This window comes from Hibiscus syriacus, unplaced genomic scaffold (genome assembly GCF_006381635.1).
Source record: "Hibiscus syriacus cultivar Baekdansim isolate YM2019G1 unplaced genomic scaffold, ASM638163v2 tig00109945_pilon, whole genome shotgun sequence".
NCBI classification, from domain to species: domain Eukaryota; kingdom Viridiplantae; phylum Streptophyta; class Magnoliopsida; order Malvales; family Malvaceae; genus Hibiscus; species Hibiscus syriacus.
Genome location: NW_024062535.1, coordinates 3,876,936 through 3,898,043, shown reverse-complemented (window position 1 = coordinate 3,898,043; position 21,108 = coordinate 3,876,936). Strand labels below are relative to the sequence as shown.

The following is a 21,108-nucleotide window of genomic DNA, read 5'->3' as shown; positions in this document are numbered from 1 at the left end:
CGTAATGTACATGGGCTAATAAAAGATATAAAAATAATTAACGTTTTTATGAGCTGGCATGTTATTATTTGTTAAATGCATGAACATATGTGTTATTGTTGAGTAGATAAATGATGACTATTATTACATTATGGTATTATAGGATTGCATGTTTCATGATTTCACTATTGCATTATTGTATATTATGGCTCACTAAGTCTGTGACTTAGCGTGTGAGTGTTTCACACGTAGGATCCAAGAAGTCTGAAAAGTAAGGATAGGCAGTAGGGACAGCATAAAATCAGCAGAGATCATATCAGAAGAAATTTAATAGTAGATTCTTTTGTTGTAGTAAATAGAGTTGGTATGTACCTAAAAGTTTAAATTGTATATGCTCGGATCAGCTTTGTAAACCTTTTTGATTTAATGTATGTAAATTATTCAGTTTATTTAAATTAAGTCTGAATTTCTCCACTATTTTATACAAGTAAAAGATTTGAAATGTCAATGTAACACCTCGGACTTGTAATCGGGTCAGATACGGGTTGGGGTGTTACATCACGAAGGGTCACCGATTTTCTAAGTTTTCCTTCGATATTTTTCGACAATTCGGACAACTTGAGCTGGTCGTATGTTGTTAGAAGGAAACATTGTTAGTAAGAAAGAAAATGGAAATGTGTAGAAGGACCTTACCAATTACTTTCACAAAAACCTCTTAAAGTCACTCCAAATCAAATAAGATGGGACTTAGTTTAATCATGTTTAATACTCAGAAATCGAATGGATTTTACTTTTCCTCTTTTGATCTCGCATGCTTAGTGCCCTTTACCACTCCTTCCTCTCATATTAAGTCCTTTAATCACTCAAAACTTTTTCAAGTCTTGGTGCAATGTTGACATCGGTTACAAAAGGCACTAGGGTAGGAAAAAATATAATATAATAGGTGGCTTAGAAATAGTAAGAAAATAAGGAATAATTACTTACAAACAAGTTACTTACACCCTTATCTTTCACCATAATCAAGGCCTTGAAGATGGCTTCAAGACTTTAATGGTGAAAATGGTGTCATAGTGCTATCTCCCTTGATATTTTTGGTGATTTCTTTTGGTGGCCTTCCTTTTGCTTTGATTTGAAATCCTTGTTGATGAAGCATAAAGTATTTTTTTTTATTTCCTTGGGCATTTGTACACTTCTTTGTAATTCTTCAGTAAAACTAGAAGATATAAAAGCAAGTATACCTACATAAAGATAGGTTCAAAATACAATGGCTAGGTTAGTAACTAGAAGTGAAATATGGTGGGATAGAAATTATTCAGTAAAACAGAAGATATAAAAGTGAAAGTGGGTTGTTTGGTTGAGTATGGCGTGGTGAATGGCTTATGAAAGAAGTGGTTATGGTGGTGGATATTATAAACTAAGGAAGAAGACATATTTAATGCTAAAGAACAAATCCCCTTTCTTAAAAATCCAAAGGCCATGTAGTGATTAGGACTTGACCCCTCTAGTTATAAAGGAACTAGGAAATACAAGTATAGAGGTGGAAGAAATAAGATTGACGCCACAAACACAAGGGATTGATAAGTCGAAGGAGTTCAAAAGAGCTAACAAAGAGAATAAATTCTCACAATTATATTGATTCAAATGGAGATCAATTCAAATGCCAAATGCCTTGGCTATATGAAATGGAGAGGCATAACCGAATGGTTACAAGAGGATTCAGTTAGCCTTGTTCCTTTATAAAGTTACATAATTATAAGATGAATGATTATGCCCGTTGGCCTTGGTGTTGGTTTGACTTTCTCTCCAAAAATGTGATGATATTTCAGTTTCAATGAAAGAAAATGAGCATTGGCCGAACAATCTAGGTGTTGTTTCAAGTTGGTGCCAAGATGGGAAGTTGCAAGCCTTTACCGAATGGTGATATCCCTTGATGCATAGGCGCCTAAATAGAGTCATATGGGTTGCACATGTTGAGATAAGGAACATGGGTTCTCCTTTATGTCACATGATCTCCACGCCAAGGTAAGTTGAGCATAGGTTCGACCATGGTGCATACTTAGCACATGATGTGTACTATGTGCTTAGGTGAGTAGTTAGGTAACTAAGTGAGTAATAGCTAGGTAAACTCAAACTAGCTAGCTAGTGACACTCCAGCTATTTAACTACCACCTCAGCTACCTTTGAGCTGCCTTTGGTCCCCAGCTCAGTTACTTAGTCGTCAACTACTCTCCAACTAGATTCAATACTCGTACGTTTAGCTCCTTTAGCTATCATTGAGCTATTGTCATTATGCTTTGAGCTTCCTTTAGCTAAGATGAACTATAATTTGTTGTCGTTGATCTATCACGAGGTGTCATTGCTTTCCTTAGCATCCTTTACACCTAAGTATAACATGAAAACAATAGAATTAGTCATGATTAAGCTAGGAATACAATGAATGATTGTTGTCGTCTATGATATGCATGCAAGTGAGCTAAGTATGAATGTATAACATAACATATGCATACTATAAACTAAGTAAAGATGTGTAATCCAATAATATTCTACATATCAGCATGCAACACATTAAATAACTTGTCATCTAAGGTTAAAGACTCTTTAAAGAAATTGAGATCTTGAATGCACTTAAGTGAAAATACTTTCCTGAATTGTTTAGCCTTAGTTCTTGTGATTGGTCCTTATGGCATAGTCTCTGGATCCGGTGTTGGCATGCTCACATCATATTTGATTATCAATATTTATATATTCTATCAATTTAGTCATAATTTAATTCAATTAAAATAAATTTAATTCAATTAGATGATGACATGTGTTAATACCTGATAAGTTGATATTTTCTTTTTTTGTTTAATTCAATGAATTTTTTATCCAATAATGTGGTGACACATGTGACCACTCTATTAAAGAAAGAAAATAGGCAAGAGAAAATACACTAATGGGGGATCAAACCCGAGACATCCTAAAAGCAAGACTAACGCATAAACCACTTAGCTAAGCTTCACATTTGGTTTCATGTTACAACATTTTATTTATAACTTGTTCAAGTTAATGATAGGGAAAAAAAACTAAAAGTGACTCCAAGGAGACTCAAACCTAGGATTGTAAGCATAAATGACTCCAACATATCCACTAAACTAATCACATACTTAAAACCAATTAATATATTTAATATATTCATAACTTTTGTTAATATAAAAAAATAATTCTTAATTTTATTTATTAATTACAATCTAATATGAATATATATAATATTATATTGTAAATTAATTACAATATAATATTATATATATTTATTAATTATAATTTAATATATATATAACACGATTAACAAAAATAAATAATATTAATTTATAATTAATAAATAAAAGTTAAGAATATTTTTTTAATTAAAAAAATACGAATATATACTAAAAATTTTCTTTAATTATATAAATTAATATTATATATTTATTAATAATTATATTTGTAATAAATTATAATTTAATGAAATAATATATAACAAAAATTATGAATATATTAAACATACTGAAAATTTTCTTTAAGTATGTAAATTGGCTTAATGGTTATAATAGTTTTATCTATGCATCTTAGGTTCAAATTCCCTTAAAGTGTTACTATTACTTTTTATCTACCTTTAACTGGAATAAGTTATATATAAAACGTTGTAATATAAAACCAAATGTAAGGCTTTGTTGAGTGGTTCAAGCGTTGGTCTTGCTATTGGGATGTCCCAGGTCCAATTCCCCCCTTAGCGTATTTTCTCTTATCTATTTTCTTTCTTTAATAGGGTGGTGACACCTGTATCCATCCTATTGGATGAAAAATTTATTGAATTAAATAAATAAAAATTAAGAAAATATCATCTAATTAGGCACTAACACGTGTCATCATTTAATTGAAGATTAAATTTATTTTAATTGAATTAAATTATGACCAAATTGATAGGATATATAAATATTGAGGACCAAATATGCAATAATATAAATTTTTTAACTATCACACGCATCCTTCGATAAAAGTTAACAAACAGTGGCTTGATTGAAGTATTTAAATAGTTGAGTGGCCTGATTGATTAAATTAAAACATCAACGGTCAAAATAAATCTGACAATAGTTAACTGGCCACTAGTATAATTTATCCTAAAATTGTTTCACCTTCTTGATTCCTACTAGACTTCTATTAACTAACACCGAAATTAGTGAGGAAAATAGTATCCGTAACTAGAATTCAGAGTAAATCACACATTTAGTACCTTAACTATCATTTTGATTCCGTTTTAGTTATCTAACTATTTTTTTCAAATTATACTTAAAGTTTAGTTTTGATCACTTGTTGTTACAAAATTAATAGTGATGTTGATGTGTCACCATAAGACAATGTCACATCATCATTGAGAAAATAAAAAAGTCACGTCGACAGTTCTATTAATTTTTTAACGGAAGATTATCAAAATAGATCCAAATGTAACGTTAGATATAATATTAAAGAAAATAATAGTTGTTTGATCAAAACAGAAAAAAAGTGATAGTTGGGGTACTAAAAATATAGTTTACCCTAAAATTTAAGTAAATTGACAATATTTTTTAATTTAATTCTAACATATACAAATATTAATTAAAAATCATACATTCTAGGTTTGAATCTCACCATTTATAAATATTATATTCAAAAATATTTTAATTATTGATTCAATTGATAAATATTAGAAATTTATAACTAATATTTTAAGCATAAAATAAAAAATTATTGTCAAAACTATTTTTGGAATGGTTCGAAAATAATCATGGAAAAAGTAAATGTTTTTGAAAACGGGAGTCGCAATTGGTCATTTTGGGCTATGTATGACCGAATACCATTAAATTGGGCCTATGTTTAAAACCAAATTAAAAAGGGTTTGAGAGTCGGTTAAATGTGGAGAAAGTTAGAGCACCCCCTCACCTCTCAATATTTAGTACTTTTTGAAAATACATGATCTTCAATTTTCAAGAATTATGAATACGAATTTAGCCTAATTATAATCTCGCATATAAATGTAACTTTTAAAGAAATATAGTGGATCTCGTTTAGAAGCAAAAATTTATATTTGCACCCATTTAAAAAGTAAACTCACATAATTTTAAAATGATGTCACCCTGTTATATACAACTAAAAAGGTCGCTCACATAATTTGAAAAGGATGTCACCCTGTTATATATAACTAAAAAGGTCGCAATACAGCTACTTAGGACACTACATCATTTAACCAACATAACAAAATAACATTACCTCAATTAAAAAAAAGCAATTTTCATAAAATGCATTTTCAAAAGTCAAGTACTGCCCGAAAAATCACACATCATTAATATTCATAAGTTATAATAAAATAAAGATAAATAAATAATCAAATATGATGGGTAACAAGGAAAATTTTATTAAATAAACTAATTAGTGAATTAAACCCAACATCAATCAATATTTGATTCAAACATACTAAATTTTAACAACATACATCAAAATTATTATTCAAATTCTTAATTAAGGCCAAAAGATAGATAATTATTGAATCACCAAATTATTTCCTCAAAGTCCAATTATGAATAAAGATAATTAACGAGAGTGTCTACATGTCAAAACTAAGGTCAACTAAAACCAATTAATAAATAATGCGAGTTTACTAACATTAATTATCTAAATTAAAAAAACTAATTAATCAATTAACAAATTATTTAAAAAAATTATAATCAAATTATTAATAATTTATTAATCAAACATGGAAATTTATCATGTTAACCTCGTAAAAACAATTAACACCTCAATTAATCAAATTAATGCCATGATCATATCTCAGTTAACCAAATAGTCTGTAAATTTGTATTTTAATTATAAACTAAAATCATGCTCAAGAAGCGGATGAAATTCTAAAGCAATTTCTAGTTTTATCTACTCCAAGCAAGTCGGCGATGGAAATCAAAGCATTAATCACAAATTACATACTAAAATAAAATTAATTAACCAAAACAAATCTTTAATCAAGCCACTGAAATTTGGTTACCAATTATGCACAGTAGTCATTGAAATTAAGCCACACGTTTCAAAACCAAATTAAAATCATTAAAAAAACAACCATGTAATCGAAGGCAAAATCAATTTGATTGATACCACCATTCAAACCTTGATCAGAACAAGAATCTTCATTAAATCAATTGAGCGATTAAAGCCACATTCAGTCAATCAAATTAGCCATGAATACGAAAACATTAAACCATGAATCATGCAAACCCCAAAAACGTGCATATATTCAATGAAATCAGTTTCGACTGTATTACCTTTTTCAATCCTAGAGATTTGTCACGATTGGAATTGTATTTGAAGAAAGGATTTAGAAAAAATAGAGAGAAAGTTGGGTTTGAAGAAAGGAATTCAATAATCGCATTCACGAAAACTCTCCATTATTTGTTACATGGTATATATAACTAGATTTTCCTTGTACTAATTAATTATTTATGTTGACAGTTTGATTGTCCTTGCTTAACAGAAAGATTTTGTCGTATCTCCCTTCAACATTTCTCATCTTTTGGGTCACCAATGGCAATATTTCCTGAATCAATGAGCACAGCCCACATAGTGGTCGAGCCCATCCCAATCTCTTTCTCAGCCAGGTCTGATTTCTTATCTTTCATTTCCCCAAGTGTTCCTCAACCCCCTTTTCAATATCCCCCATAAGAAATCCCTAATTTCCTTCATGAAATCCCCAATTGTTCTGCTTGTGCCTTGACAATACCCCCCGCAGCAGCCGATGCTTGTCCCCAAGGATCGAAGTTAGGAAATTGTGCCTTCAAGACGCTAAAATTTTCCCAGGTAGAATTTTCAGAACCCATATTAGGCCATTGAATTAATAACTGAGTCACAGCTTTGTTGTCGCGCTTAATGACCCGTTTGTTCAAAGCCATTGCAGGATAAACACGAAGTTGGCCGACTGGATTAACTTCAGGAGGATCTCTTGAGGTAATTACTTTGTCATCTAATCTTCTTCTTTAGCAAACTCACATGAAAAACGGGATATATTTTTGAAGACGCTGGTAACTCCAAGTGATACGCGACTGACCTAATTCTTTTAATGATTTTGTAAGGGCCAAAATAACGAGCCAAGAGTTTCAAGATTTTTCGAAGAGCAACTAAAGTATGATGATAAGGCTGCAACTTAAGGTAAACTTCATCCCCCACCTGGAATTCGCGATCACTTTGTTTATTATCAGTAGATTGTTTCATACGTTGTTGTGCCTTTGAACGTTGTTCTTGTAAAATATTGTTGATGTGGTCATGTTCTTGCATAAATTGTTGAACATCTGCAACTTTAAATTCTATCATCCATGTCATAGTTGGTGGTGTATACCCATAGAGTGCATTGAATGGGGTAGTTCCGGGAGCTGTGTGCAAACTAGTGTTATACCACCACTCCGCTTGAGATAGCCATTTCACCCATGTATTAGGCTGTAAAAAACAGAGACCCCTCAAAAAATGTTCTAAATACTAATTCAACCTTTCAGTTTGCCCATCAGTTTCAAGGTGGTAGGAAGTAGTGAACAATGTAGTAGTTCCCAAAAATTTGAGTAACTCTTTCCAGAATAAGCTTGCAAAGATTTTATCTCTATTGGATAATGCAATCTTGGGCTGACCATGTAATTTGTAAACATTGTCCAAATAAGATTTAACAACATCCGTTGTTGTAGAAGGATGGATCAAAGGAACAAAATGTGCATATTTAGTGAATTTGTCAATGATTACTAAAATGCAATTGTACCTCTTAAAAGTAGGTAGCCCTTCGATAAAATCCATGGTGATGAATTCCCATGCCTGTTGTGGTAATGGAAAAGGCTGTAAATGGAAAAGGCTGTAAAAACCCAGGATTTTTAACATGTTTATATTTAATTCTCTGACAAATATCACATTAACCAACATACTGCTTAACCATGCTCTTCATACCCTTCCAATAGAAGTATAACTGCAATCTGTGGTATGTTGCTTGAATTCCAGAGTGACCACCATGAGGTGTATCATGTAATGTCTGAAGAAGTTGTTGTCGTAGTGTACTCTTAGCACCAATATACACTTTTCCTTTGTACTGCATTATATTTTTAGAATATTACCAATCAGGAAAATAAACAGCTGAAATAAGAAGTTTAGGAATAATATCTGTTGCAATTTCATCTTCCTTGTAACTCATTTCCACCTCCTGTACCCAAGCAGGAATAACAAAAGTAGCAGTCAGTTGACAACTTTCAGCAGAGTCTTCATGTCTTCGGGATAATGCGTCAGCTACCAAATTGTGTTTTCCTTTTTCGATATTGAATCACATAATCCAAGTCTAGGAGCTTATTGAGTCCTTTTTTTTGGATGGTTGTTGTCAATTTCTGCGCCAAAAGGCGTTTTAAGGATTCATGATCCGTTTTAATAATAAATGAACTCCCTTTCAAGTAATGCCTCCATTTCGACACAACCATCAGAATAGTCAGGTACTCTTTTTCGTAAATAGATAAGTCGAGATGATTAGTTCCCAAGGCCTTATTTAAATAAGCAATAGGACATCCTTCCTGACTCAAAACAACATCTATACCCTTTGAACTGGCATCGGTCTCAATACTAGTTTTTTTTTTTAAATTTGGAAGAGCCAAAACTGGGGCATTGCACATAGCATCCTTCAATTGCTGAAAAGCTTCCATAGTCTCTGGTATCCACACAAATTGATTTTTCTTCAACATGGTAGTGAATGGCTTACTGAGTTAACCATATCCTTTGATAAATCTTCTATAGTAACCAGTAAATCCTAAAAACCCCTACAACGATTTTAAATTGCCTGAAAGTGTCCATTGCTGCATTTTCTGGACCTTGGTAGGATCAGTAGCAACTCCCTCCTAAGAAATAATATGCCCCAAGTATTTCACCTCTCGTTGACCAAAAAAACATTTGCTCATTTTAGCAAACAACTAATTGGCTTTAAATACCTCCAAAACGTTTTAAGATGTAATTCATGAGTCTTCAAATCTGGACTGTAAATCAGAATGTCGTATAAAAACCAAGATGAACTTTCATAAAAAAGTATAAATAATCGTTCATCAGAGCTTGAAAGGTTGCTGGTGCATTGGTTAACCCAAATGGCATCACCTTGAACTCGTAGTGCCCATGGTGGGTTCGAAAGGTCGTCTTCAAAATATAATCAGGTTAAATTCAAATATGCCAATAGTCTGACCGTAAATCCAGTTTTGAAAAAAAATTTGCCCCAACTAATTCAACTAGGAGGTTTTCCACTACAGGAATAGGAAACTTATTCTTCACTATCATCGCATTAAGTTTCCTGTAGTCAATGCACATCCTCCAACTTCCATCCTTTTTCTTGACCAATATGCAAGGAGAGGCATAAGGACTGGTGCTAGTCTGGATAATGGAAGAAGATATCATTTCAGTTACTTGTCTCTCAATTTCAGTTTTTTGATGATAGGGCATTCTATAAGGTCTGATGTTCATAGCTTCAACACCTGGCTTAAGTAGAATCGAATGATCATGATTTCTTTTAGAAGGCAGTTCTTTTGGTTCCTCAAAAATAACTTGATAATCATCCAAAATGTTTTGAATGCATAAGAGAACATCCAAAGCAGTAGGCTCAACACTCAGCATAAAAATTTTGCCAGACAATTAAGTGTCTTTAGTCACCAACTTATGCATTTTACTGCCAGATATCATTCGCAGGGCAGCATTCTTTTGTCCTCCTTTAAAAGTAATCTATTGGCCATCACTCTTGAAACTTAGTGTCATATTGTTAAAATCTAAGAGAATTGAACTATATTTTTTTCATCCAATCCATTCCAAGCACCATATCATTACCTCCTAAAGAAAGAACTCTGAAATCACGTTCAAACTGGAACCCTTGCATATTTCATTGCAATTGTTTACTCTGTGCTATACTATATAACCTTTCACCACTTGCCACAGTAATAGCCAGGGGAACAGCATCATCTAGTTTCACCCCTTCCTTTGACAATCTATTCGTGATGAAGTTGTGAGTGCTTCCACTAGCAATTAGAATGTTCAATGGCTTCCCTTTAATATGTCCTTGGATTCACAAGGTATTATGGCCTGTATAGCCATTTAAGGCGCATGGGGAAATTTCTGAATTAAGTTCCTCTGAGGTATATCTCCTTACACAACCTGTTCCTCTTCGAGATGATCTAACTCTCCTTGATCTTCCACTTCCTCCATATAATTAAGTTGTTTAAGCTTACATTGATGACCTGAAAAAAAAATTCCCCACACCTATAACATAAATTGTTTGCTCGTCGAAATTCCAGCAATGATTGTTTAGGTTGTGGTGAAATTTGAGAAGAATTCCTAGTAGGTAATGGCGCTATAGGAGTTGTCTTGATGGCATAATTCTGACTAGAAAAATTTGTCTTAGTTGAATATCTGAGTTTCCTGTTTTTAACCTCCCATGCGAGTTCATACAATTTAGCTAAAATGAAGGCAGCATCCAAAGATTTTGGAGAGTGGGCTTTAACTTGATATTTAATCTCATCTTTTAGACCACCTAAGAAGCTTGAAACAAAATAACATTCATCTAAAGAGGGTCTATATTGCAAAATAAAAGACCTGAGCTCCTCAAACTTATCTTGATACTCTTCAATTGTTCCTCACTGCCTTATTTTATTAAAATCATCAATAACATCATTGCTGTTTTGATCAGAAAAACGATGAAAAATATCAGTAATAAATTAATGCGAAAGAACTTTATGCTTTTGCATAATATAACCATCAAACCATGTGGCAATTTAACCAACAAGGTACATTGCAACTATTTCCAACTTATGGTAATCAGTAATACAAAAAATTGAAAAATAATGTTGGCATTTGCTTACCCATTCTCTAGGATTCTCACCAGTAAATGATGATAGTTCAATTTTAGGTCGAGGAGAAAAAACTCAATGGATTGATTCAAGTTACTATTCTCTTTTTTGTTTAAAAGTCACCGCATCATTTTGACTAGAATCACCGACAATATTTCCCATTCTATTAGGCTAATCATCATGATTAATAGTGGTTTTGAAGCCAATATCCCAAGTTCATTAGGATTAAAAGAGTATTTTTCATTTTCAGCAAGGATAGTAACTTGAACAGGTTTCTTACTAGCATTCTTTGCATGTGTCATCTCCTCCATCTTTTTACTAGTATCAGGAGATATTGGGTCTACCTCTTCTGCGCTCTTAGCCATCAGCGCTAAATTCCGTTGAAGAAATCCTCGTGTCTCATTAGAATTAGCTTCTATGTTTGTAAAATATTCCTCTCAGCGAGCGTTTTGTGTCTCTCACCACCTAGAAATCACTTCCTCTTCCGTATCAACAACTTGTGCCCGATAGTCAGTTGGATTTGTGTCTCACATCTTCTGTTTTTTTCTTATAATTTCCAAGATTGAAAAAAATTGACTATTATGGATCCATCAACCTGGCTTTGATACCAATTTGTCATGATTGGACTTGTATTTGAAGAACTGATATAGGAAAAATAGAGAGAAAGTTGGGTTTGAAGAAAGGAATTCAACAATTTCATTCATGAAAACTCTCCATTGTCTGTTACATGGTATATATAAGTAGAGTTTTCTTGTACTAATTAATTATTTATGTTGACAAATGGATTATCCTTTCTTAACAGAAAGATTCTACTGTATTTCCCTTCAACATTTCTCATCTTTTGGGTCACCAATGACAATATTTCCTGAATCAATGAGCAGCCCACATAGTGCTCGAGCCCATCCCAATTTCTTTCTCAGCCAGGTTTGATTTCTTATCTTTCATTTCCCGCACGTGTTCCTCAACCCCCTTTTCAATTCGAATCCCCAAGTCCATATCAGAAATCCCTAATTTCCTTCCTCAAATATCCAATTCTTCTGTTTGTACCATGACAAAATTTGCTACTGAACGTTAGCTCGTCTGAGATTCAAAGGATCATTTTTCGTCTTGATGCTTTGGTTTTATTTTCCTTGATTTATTGAGTTATTTTCTCTCTTTTCACATTTTTTTTCTTCTAAAAAATTTGTACTTTTTGTTTTTTTTATTCTTGAAATTTCCTCCCGTTTACAAGGTGTGAAGATGTGCTTGAATATGGATGTATAAGAGAGAAAAAAAACTGACGAGGAGAGTTTGAATTTTATGAGATTCTTGGAGAAGTTGAGTTGTAGTGGGACATGAGATTTGATGGGACAATGTAATTGTTTATTTTAAAAGAAGTGGTAGTGGCAGTGTCCTCCAAGGAGAGAAACTTGTTGGTTTTTATTTCTATTTTTCTGGAAAAAATGGGCTATGGTTTTCCTCGGGTTTTTGGTTGTGTAATAGATCTGGGTCTAAGTATTGGGTCCAGACAAAATTTGTAATTACAATTATAATATAATAGTGTTAAAAACAAAAAATTATCAATTTGATTATGATATAAAATTGTTTTTATGTTTTTATTTTTAACAGAATATTAATGATAAATTTAGTATTATGATTTAATTTGAAAGAAAGTCGTAGAGTTTTAGGCTAGATTTATTGAGTTTGTGGTATTTTTTTGATGAAATAAACATAAGATTCGTATTCAGAAGGTAAAAAAAAAAGTGAATTAGAAATTTTGAGGTCTAACATTCATCAACAACAACAATAGATGGTGATCGATGATGTCTGACAATGACGATGATGAGTGACGATCAATGATGGAAGATTTTGTTCGAATTTATGGACCATATCAATATTTTATCTAAAACTAAGTGTCAAAGTGATATCTCATTTAAAATTTAGAGGTTAAATTAATATTTTATCTAAAATTTAATGATTAATTTAAATGTTAACAACTTTTAGTAATATGACACATAATCAAACTAAGAGAAGTTACTAACTTGATGATTAAAATATAATAATCAGTAACATGTATGATCAAAATATAATAATTAATAATTTAAGTGAGTAGAATATATATTTTTAAAAACCATACAAACCAAGTGACCTCTGTGGTTTGGATATTTGTTATTATCTTTTGAAGTTATGAGTTCGAACACAATGTATGCAAAGTATGAACGTTCATTGTTCAATAATTGTGAGTGTTTAAACATATATTATCTTATATTCGTATTATATTTATCAAAAATATATATTTTTTAAAATTTAATAATTTAAATTGAAACAAATTGATTATCTCAATAATTTACTTTAAGGGGGCGTTTGGATGGGGGAATGTGGGATTTTCATGGGAATGGAATTCACATTCCCCCATTTGGTTAGCTCGGAAATCTCATTCCCAGTAATGTAAGATTATCAATAGTGAATTTTTTGGAGTATATTATCAAGAATGTCATTATCTCACTTTCCTTAGGTATTGTTGGATTACCGACGTTTTGGACTAAAATGTCCTTAATTTTTTTTCTTTCAAAAATATCATTATTCTGTCATTGAATAATAAAAATTCTACGAAGGTTAAATTACAAATGTATCATTAAACTATTTTAGATTTAGAAAAAAAAAATCTATAATTAAAATTTTATATGAAGTTCAGGGGTTAAAATAAAATTTTACTCTTTCATTAAACCTTTTTATATTCTCTTTTGTAAAAAAAATTATATAAATTTTATGAATTTAAATTTTTTAAAGAAAAAATATAAATATTTTCTATCTTGTTAAAAAATAAATATTTAATAAAGATAATTTGGTCAAATATACGTTCTAATAATCTTTTATTCCTTTAACCAAACACGGTAATTTTAAACCAAACACGGTAATTTTACATTTCTGCTAAGCCAAGCAAACACAAAATACAACATTCACAGTAATCATATTCTCTGATAATCTTACGTTCCGTGAACCACACGCATCTAATGAAAGATTAGTTTCGTGTAAAAAGAAAACTATATTTAGATGATGTATTGTTATGTTTCACTTTATTACGTACGTTGTTATATTATATTTATAAATCAATTTTAATAATATTTTAATTAATCAATTAATTTTAAGATGAAGTTAGCCCACTTGCATTTGCACTTGGACGGATCCTTACTTTAAAGTCCCCCGGGAATCAACCAAGGAATACCACTTAACTACAACACTCGCATTTAGCAACCCCCAAACTTCCAAATCAAACAAAGAGTTTCAGGTAATTTTCTTTCCTCAGATCTCAACCCTCTCCATTTTTCTTTTTACCACAATTTTTGTCTTGCATCTGTTGATTATCAGTTTCGTATGCTTTTGGGGTTTGTGGGTTTTCTTTTCTTTTGTTCTGAAATATGGTGGTTTTCAATAATTGATGGAGCCCCGAATTCGGGAGTCTTTTAAGATTGGGTTTTAAGTCTTATCTCTTTTGATATCTGTCAAAATAAAATAAGGGAGGGCATTGAATTGTTTCGATAAGTCTTGTTCTTTTTAATGCTTTTGGGTCGTTTGTGGAATTCTTAGATATGTGATTTGCTCAAGGCATTTTAGCTTTTGTTTTAGACAAATGTATTGGATCATGAGGCAAATTTAAGCATAGTTCGATTGGCGATTAGTTTTTTTTTTAATATGTGGTGAATACAAGGACAATATTTGTTCATAACTTTCTTATATCATTGACAATACACACACCTTATGGGCACAGCTATTCGAACTCGGGATGGGTTCCGATTGCCAGTTAGTTGCAATAATAGATATAGTTCTAGGGGTGTAAACGAGCCGACTCGAACTCGAAAACTTTAAATGTAAGCTCGACTCGACTCGAAAACTCGCGAGCCTAAAATTTTCAAGCTCGACTCGAACTCGAAAGATAATATTGAAATTCGACTTGAACTCGAAAAGGCTCGAATTCAAAAAAAAATTAAGAGCTCGATTGAAGCTAGAGACTCGAGCTCGATTCAAGCTTGAACTCGATTCAAGCTCGTACTCGATTCAAGCTCGAACTCAAACTCAAACTCGAATTTGAACTTACAAAAATCTTATATTACATTTAAAATATATAAATAATTTTCCCTTTAATCAACCATCACCAATACATTATAATATGAATGTATGAACTATAAAAATCTAAAAAATAAAAATACAATTACAAGAAATTTAGGATAAATTTTTTTTTTGAAATTCAATCCAAAATCCAAATTAAATGTATAGAGTTCCTTTAAATCAAACCCAAATTAAATTAAAACACTAGTCCCCACGTGAAGCACGACAACCAAGCAGCAACGCCCATACCCTGCTGTCCAAGCACCACCCATGAGCAGGCAAAGGCTCGGCTCCCCATCCAGCCACCCATGCTCCCACGTGAAGAACACCAGCAGCTAAAAAATTGAGCTGCATTGGTCTTGCCAATTTTAGCACCCCGAGCAAGACCCACACCGTGCCCATATCTGCCCATGCCTTGCTCTACAAGACCCCGTGCCATACTGTCGGCCACGAAGAGGAGACCGATGCACTGTTCGTACCCTCCATCCTCTTATGTTCCTGCATTGCATTGAATGATAGCTCCTAACAGTCTAATACCATGAGTATGGTGCTTTGTGTATCTCATAAGTTAAAGTTACCAAACCTACACTTGTCACAGTTTGGAACAATCTAATCTAATATTAGCGGAAGCTAGCACGAAGCTTCTTACCTTAATGAAATAGTTTTTTCCCCTTTTGCAAGTTATAGATCGAACGTGGAAGGCAAGGGTTTTTGTTTCCTTTTCCCTTCACCAAATAGTTCGATGTAAACAAGAATGTCTATTTCATACACCAGCACTTCTCTTACTGTAAAAAGGGATGGGAAAAGATGCTATCAAGTTGCACCATAATGATGTGAGCAAAAAAAATTATGTTGTACCATAATGAAATTATTTGACATTTAAAACAAAGCTAGAGCACTAATGTATCAAAGAAATACTATTATTTCAGATTACGCAATATGCCCTCCTCATAAAACCTGTATAATTTCAAGTCTCAGCTAGTACCTATAACCTCTTCAATTCCCAAAAGAAGAAGAAACTGAATCTCATGCACATATTACCAAAGAAAAAAGGAAACGTAAATGGTAAAACTTCAGAAAATATGCTATAAATTTTTAGAACACAAGTAGGTAACATATTCAAATTTTTAGATATTCAAGTATCCTAATAGAGGCATTACCAAAATCAGTGAATCTCTTATTTGGAGCATGAAGAAACTCTGCATATTCAGCTCCTGATTCTGTCTTATGAAGCTGCAACACCAATGGTCTCCGTGTAACAATCCCTTAAAATGCAAGAAAAAAAAATAGATTTTGGAAGGAACATGTTCTTCATCATAACTGCAACGAGTCCATGATGATCTCATACCTCAACCATGGAGCCAAGCAAAAACTAAAACATACTAGAAAATTTAGACAATTGATCTAGTTTTTTATGTGCTTACTTACTAGCATCCGAGAGTATTTCTATATAGCGGGGGAAATAAAAAATATACATGCATCCCTGTTATAAATTTGTCTTATTCTGGCCAGAAAATTTGTGCTAACAAATGGAAGCAAACTAAGCTCCCACAAGTTGATGCCCTGCAACACCTCATCTCAGCATCATTCTCAGCTGCTCCCTGTTATTTCTTTGTATGTGTCGCTTATTTTCTGAAACAGAGCATCCCTGAAGTTTAAACAAGTAGAGATTAACACCATCATACTATATAAATCACCCTTTTTTATGTTAAATTTGAGACTTGCCTGTCTGGTTTGAAAATAAGGTTGTATACAAACCACTGCAAGGATACATAAATAAAGAATCATACAAAAGTGGGAAATTCCCAAATATAATGCTTTGATCTTCCTACTAAACTCGAATGAAACCGGCTTACCGTGGTGTAAACTGTAACCAATACCGACGAGCTCCAGAATGACAGGAATCAAAGGAAGCCTGTCAATTGCCTATTACATAAACACTCCCATTTTCACCAAATCAAATTTTCCAGCGCTTAATCACTTGAGACAAATCTGCAGTTTCAAGAATCTCACCGAGACTATTCCAGTAGAGCCCCATAGGGCAACTATAATGACAAAAATAAGTGTACTCACAACATACTTGTCCTCGACTTTATCCCACTGGAAAGTGAACCAAATCATTCACGTGTACATGTATAATAAATTAGTAATAGGAAAAGAAATGAACATAGAGAAGTGCTTCCAAACAGCAAGATCCGACATTTAAGTGCTTCGTTTTCCTTTTATTCGTTATCTTATCCAGATTCCAAGAACATAGATGAAAATTTACCAGATCCACGAGGTAAGAAATCCCTCCCGACAATGCTCTCCAAAACTGAAGATTTCCCAGAGCTCTATTTTCCAATGAAAAAAAGTAACAAATTAAAAAAAAAGCAAAAAAATAGAAGGAATAAATGAATGGGTTTATTAGGAATTCGACTTGGCCACCGACAACAACAACAGAAGGAAGAGCTTCCCACATAAGGAGTGCTTGGTTCTGAACTTTTTCACGGCGGCGTTGCTAGTGACGGGGAGAGGGTTCTGTTTTCATGGTGGCTGTGGGTTTTGAGAGGGTCACGATGGCGGTCGAAGTAAAGAACTCTGTTGAAGAAAGGCGAGAGGAGCGGAAGCTGTGGCACTGTTTTCTGGTTTGCGTGAGAATGAGAGGGGAGAGTTGGAGAAGGTTAGGGCGTGAGGAATGAGGATTGAGCGGAAAATGAATATTTAGTTTAGGTTTGTTTTAATTTAGGTTCTAAATCCTAATTAGTTTTGGGGTTAATTATCGTTTAGCTACCGTAACCTTAGGAGTAAATTATTTTTAGGCTCTCTAAATTTATGCGTTTTGTACAAAAAAAAGTCCCTAAATTGTTTAAATTTTAGCTTAAATTAATACTCACATTTTTTTTTAATTTAGTCCATGTTTAAGGTTGTTTTCTTTAATTAGTTGTGTATATTTATTTTGCATGTTTATATGTTTATGTATAAGTATGTGAATTATTTATTTATGAGTCACATAACATCATTTTGCATAATTTGTATGTTACATTCATGTGAATAACTTGAACCTTAAACTCTAAACTCTAACCCCTAACACATAAACCTTAAATTCTAAATTCTAAACCTTAAATCCTATTGCATAAACTCTAAACCTTAAATCCTAAACTCTAAACCCTAAATCATAAACCTTATCACATAATTAGTTACGAGGTAAGTACAATATAGTATCTTGATATTAAATGCTCAAACTCTTGATATTTATGATATTTGAACCCAAAACCTCAAAATATAACAACAATTTAAAAAATTAGTTATTACAAATATTATCATTAGAAATATATTAAATATTTGTCATTAGATAAATATTTTTTTTTAATTTAAAATAAATATAAGAATATTTATTCAAAAAAAAAATTTAACCATTTTCAATTCAAGAATATTTATTCATAAATAATGTATTTTTAATATATTTTTAATAATGTAATTTTAAAAAATCTAAAATTATAATATAACATTTTTTCGAGCTGCTCACGAGTTTTTCGAGTCGAATATTGAGTAGCTCGTTTCGGCTCGTTAAGAACTCGACTCGAGTTCGAACTCGAGTCGAGTCCATTCGATCCGAGTATTTATCGAGCCAAGATCGAGTCGATCTCGAGTATCTCGCGATCTGTCTCGTCTCATTTACAGCTCTATATAGTTCTATGCTCTATCCATTAATTTATATTTTATTATTATTTTACTTGATGCCATTTGGGAACTTTAGTATCATACAAAAATCGTAGGTTTTGCTCCAGATTCAATTATTTTCAAGGGTTCCTTTATTATAACTTCCATAAGGCTGGTTAGGTTGTTAGAAATTGATCACGGAAATATCTCCGTTCATATATTCACCAATACCATGCTTGTGATTCTAGGCATTTTAAGAGTCATCTTTTCAATGCCCTTCTGTAATAGTATAATTTATAACAACCAGGTACATGGACATATAAAAAAGAAAAAAGAATTCCTTGTTATTTGGTCAATACAAAAGATTGTCTTCCTTGAAACTAAGGAAACAAGTTTGATTGTCCATCTTTAGTATAGCTTGCATTGATTCTTGTGCATCATCAATATAGCTGAGACTTACAACATGCCGATTTGGTTGAAAGACCCGCAAATAAAGTATGCTTATTTGTGTGGCATTGTTTTACCTTGTTCTTTTTAATGTTGGTTGGGACATGGAGTGATCTTTGTTTGCAGTCATTCGCATGATAAAGGAAGATGGGCTACCCCGGCCAGAACATCTTCATTGATGCTTGACAATCTGCTTCTTAAGCAGTACGAGTTAATGGAAAAACCTTTCTCAGACTCTTCCATGTTGTTATCTTCAGAGCTGTGGTTCATCACAGGTACAATGACTGTGAAAGTGAAAAGAGAGGAATTCTCTGGTATAGCAGACATGGAGTCAATGTTGAATTTTAGCTTTATATTCAGGAATGATCTAGCTTAATAAGTTGTTAAAATACCCACTGGTGAACGATTGAGAAATGTTTTGGTTTGTTTACGATTTCAAGAAGGAACAACTGTTAACTGGTTTAGCTTGCTATTTGTTGATGAGATTTTGGGAATGTCTTCAAGGGATACTGTGATAAGAGATGCATTTTGCTTTATTTGATTAATGTGCCATAGGCTTTAGTCTTCCCACAGAAAATTATTCTGTCTGTTGCTGCGCATTTGCTTGTCGTATAAAACTCAGCCTCTATTTATCAGTAACTGCTTCCTTCTTGAATTCTGTTTTTCAACATGTGATGGAAAAATTATATCTAATTTATGATAAATTTACAATTTATCTTATGTGTGGCTGTAGTGTTGTAAAACGAAAACATAACTCTGGTTTCGAGGGTCACAAAGACGGAAAGATGAGTCTTGCTTGCCTCGTGTGCCACCGTGTGGAAAGTCCATCACACTCTTTCAGGAGTTACTCCGTGCCAAGTTCAGATAACGAGGGAAGATGTTCAGCCGTTACTAACTGCCTAGCAAGGAAGCAGCCACTACCGTCTGCTAGACCGGCTATAACAACAACCTCCAAAGTGACCCCACAACCAAGTTTTCAGAACAGTGCCGGAATGGCAGGTCCCCCGCGGCTGGTGCGTAGTCGGGCTGTTAGGAGGGATATTGTGAGAGACTGGAACTTCGAAGAGGCGATAATGGAACGCTAGTTTGCTTAGTTAGACAACGAGAGTGGGCGAGGTCTGTCCGTTTGCCACTTGGGATATAGTAATAGAACCTTTGTTTTCTGCCGCTCTATTTTGTAGTTTGCAATGGGTGAATACTGATGTGTTTCAGCATATGTAAACAATCTGAGTAAGATTATTGAATGTGAAAAACATGTCACATGTGCTCGTCTCCTGCCTTATTTATCTATGCTTGTGTACAGCATCCGCATGGCTTACAATCTGTGCAGCAACCTCAACCCACTAGGTTTGTGTATGTTAGATGTGATTTTGGAAAGAAAAAAAAATTTAAGTATAAAAATAGAGAAAAAGTAATAGTTTAAGTATTAAACGTATAGTGTACCAGCTGGGACAGTTCACTCCTCGTGAAACATCTGCCTCTACGTACCTTTATTTGTTAACTGTAAGTTAATTTGTGATGAGTTTTTTATTTAAAAGATTGTTCTGTTTATTTTTGAGAAGTAAAATAGTTTGGTAGTAATTTTGGTTATAATTTAGAATGTTGCGTGAGTTTTTTTTACAGTAACTTTTTAAGTTGCAATTAAAATAGTTATGAAATTTTTATAATTTGTTACGGAGGGCATAATATTTGCCGTTTCAATCTAAAATGTTATCCAACTTACTCTAAGACTTGCGTACTTGGTAAACTTTTTAGTTATAATTAAATGTAACTTTTTTAATCTTATATTAACCGGTTGTAGTTTAGACTTCCCGTTAGTTAAGTTGATTTTTTATTTTTATGACGGTATGGTTGGTTCAAATTCAAACTTGAGATTCTGTGCAAACTTGAAAAGGAGTACTGAGTTATGGGGATAAACAAGGAAGATGAGATTGAATTGTTACCAAGTATAATAATTTACTCCTCTCCCACTCTCTGTCTTGTTTTTCTTATTCGAACTTTCCCTGCTTTTAAAGGTTCAAAGTGAACCTTTCATCATTACCAAGTCTTTTTAATTTGAAACGCATCAAGTAAGATTTGA

The 21,108-nt window shown here is 32.7% G+C and overlaps 2 protein-coding genes and 1 long non-coding RNA gene across 8 annotated transcripts; 2 read left to right on the top strand and 1 right to left on the bottom strand.

The window, feature by feature from the left end:
* Positions 1-6,597: 6,597 nt before the first annotated feature.
* LOC120210905 lies at positions 6,598-12,389 on the top strand. Of its 3 annotated transcripts, XR_005524539.1 has the most exons (5): positions 6,598-6,816; positions 6,905-6,963; positions 7,089-7,164; positions 11,656-11,777; positions 12,085-12,120. It is a non-coding gene; the product is annotated as an uncharacterized LOC120210905 (long non-coding RNA). The 3 variants fall into 3 exon arrangements; XR_005524540.1 differs by having other exon boundaries at positions 6,914-6,963; positions 11,656-12,389; XR_005524538.1 differs by having other exon boundaries at positions 11,656-12,389.
* A 1,648-nt stretch (positions 12,390-14,037) lies between these two features.
* LOC120210962 lies at positions 14,038-20,290 on the top strand. 2 transcript variants are annotated; one of them, XM_039209604.1, is made up of 2 exons: positions 14,038-14,121; positions 19,762-20,290. In XM_039209604.1, exon 2 carries the CDS (start codon positions 19,814-19,816, stop codon positions 20,111-20,113), a length of 300 nt encoding a protein of 99 aa, XP_039065535.1. In that variant the 5' UTR covers positions 14,038-14,121; positions 19,762-19,813; the 3' UTR covers positions 20,114-20,290. The 2 variants fall into 2 exon arrangements, with proteins under 2 accessions (XP_039065535.1, XP_039065536.1); XM_039209605.1 differs by lacking the exon at positions 14,038-14,121 and adding an exon at positions 18,941-19,303.
* On the bottom strand, positions 15,091-17,623 carry LOC120210960 (dynamin-related protein 1C-like). Of its 3 annotated transcripts, XM_039209601.1 has the most exons (7): positions 17,209-17,623; positions 16,953-17,039; positions 16,796-16,865; positions 16,665-16,699; positions 16,100-16,587; positions 15,589-15,724; positions 15,091-15,437 (listed from the first exon to the last, which is right to left on the bottom strand). In XM_039209601.1, exons 1-5 carry the CDS (start codon positions 17,398-17,400, stop codon positions 16,513-16,515), a joined length of 459 nt encoding a protein of 152 aa, XP_039065532.1. In that variant the 5' UTR covers positions 17,401-17,623; the 3' UTR covers positions 15,091-15,437; positions 15,589-15,724; positions 16,100-16,512. The 3 variants fall into 3 exon arrangements, with proteins under 3 accessions (XP_039065532.1, XP_039065533.1, XP_039065534.1); XM_039209602.1 differs by lacking the exon at positions 15,589-15,724; XM_039209603.1 differs by lacking the exons at positions 16,665-16,699; positions 16,796-16,865; positions 16,953-17,039 and having other exon boundaries at positions 16,100-16,204; positions 17,209-17,272; positions 17,371-17,623.
* Positions 20,291-21,108: the final 818 nt, after the last annotated feature.

Coding starts and splice junctions, on each gene's coding strand:
- LOC120210960 (XM_039209601.1), bottom strand. CDS start 17,400: ATGTGGGAAGCTCTTCCTTCTGTTGTTGTTGTCGGTGGCCAAGTCGAA. Junction 17,040..17,208: donor TTTCTTACCTCGTGGATCTG/GTAAATTTTCAT, acceptor TTCACTTTCCAG/TGGGATAAAGTCGAGGACAA. Junction 16,866..16,952: donor GCTCTACTGGAATAGTCTCG/GTGAGATTCTTG, acceptor TTTATGTAATAG/GCAATTGACAGGCTTCCTTT.
- LOC120210962 (XM_039209604.1), top strand. CDS start 19,814: ATGAGTCTTGCTTGCCTCGTGTGCCACCGTGTGGAAAGTCCATCACAC.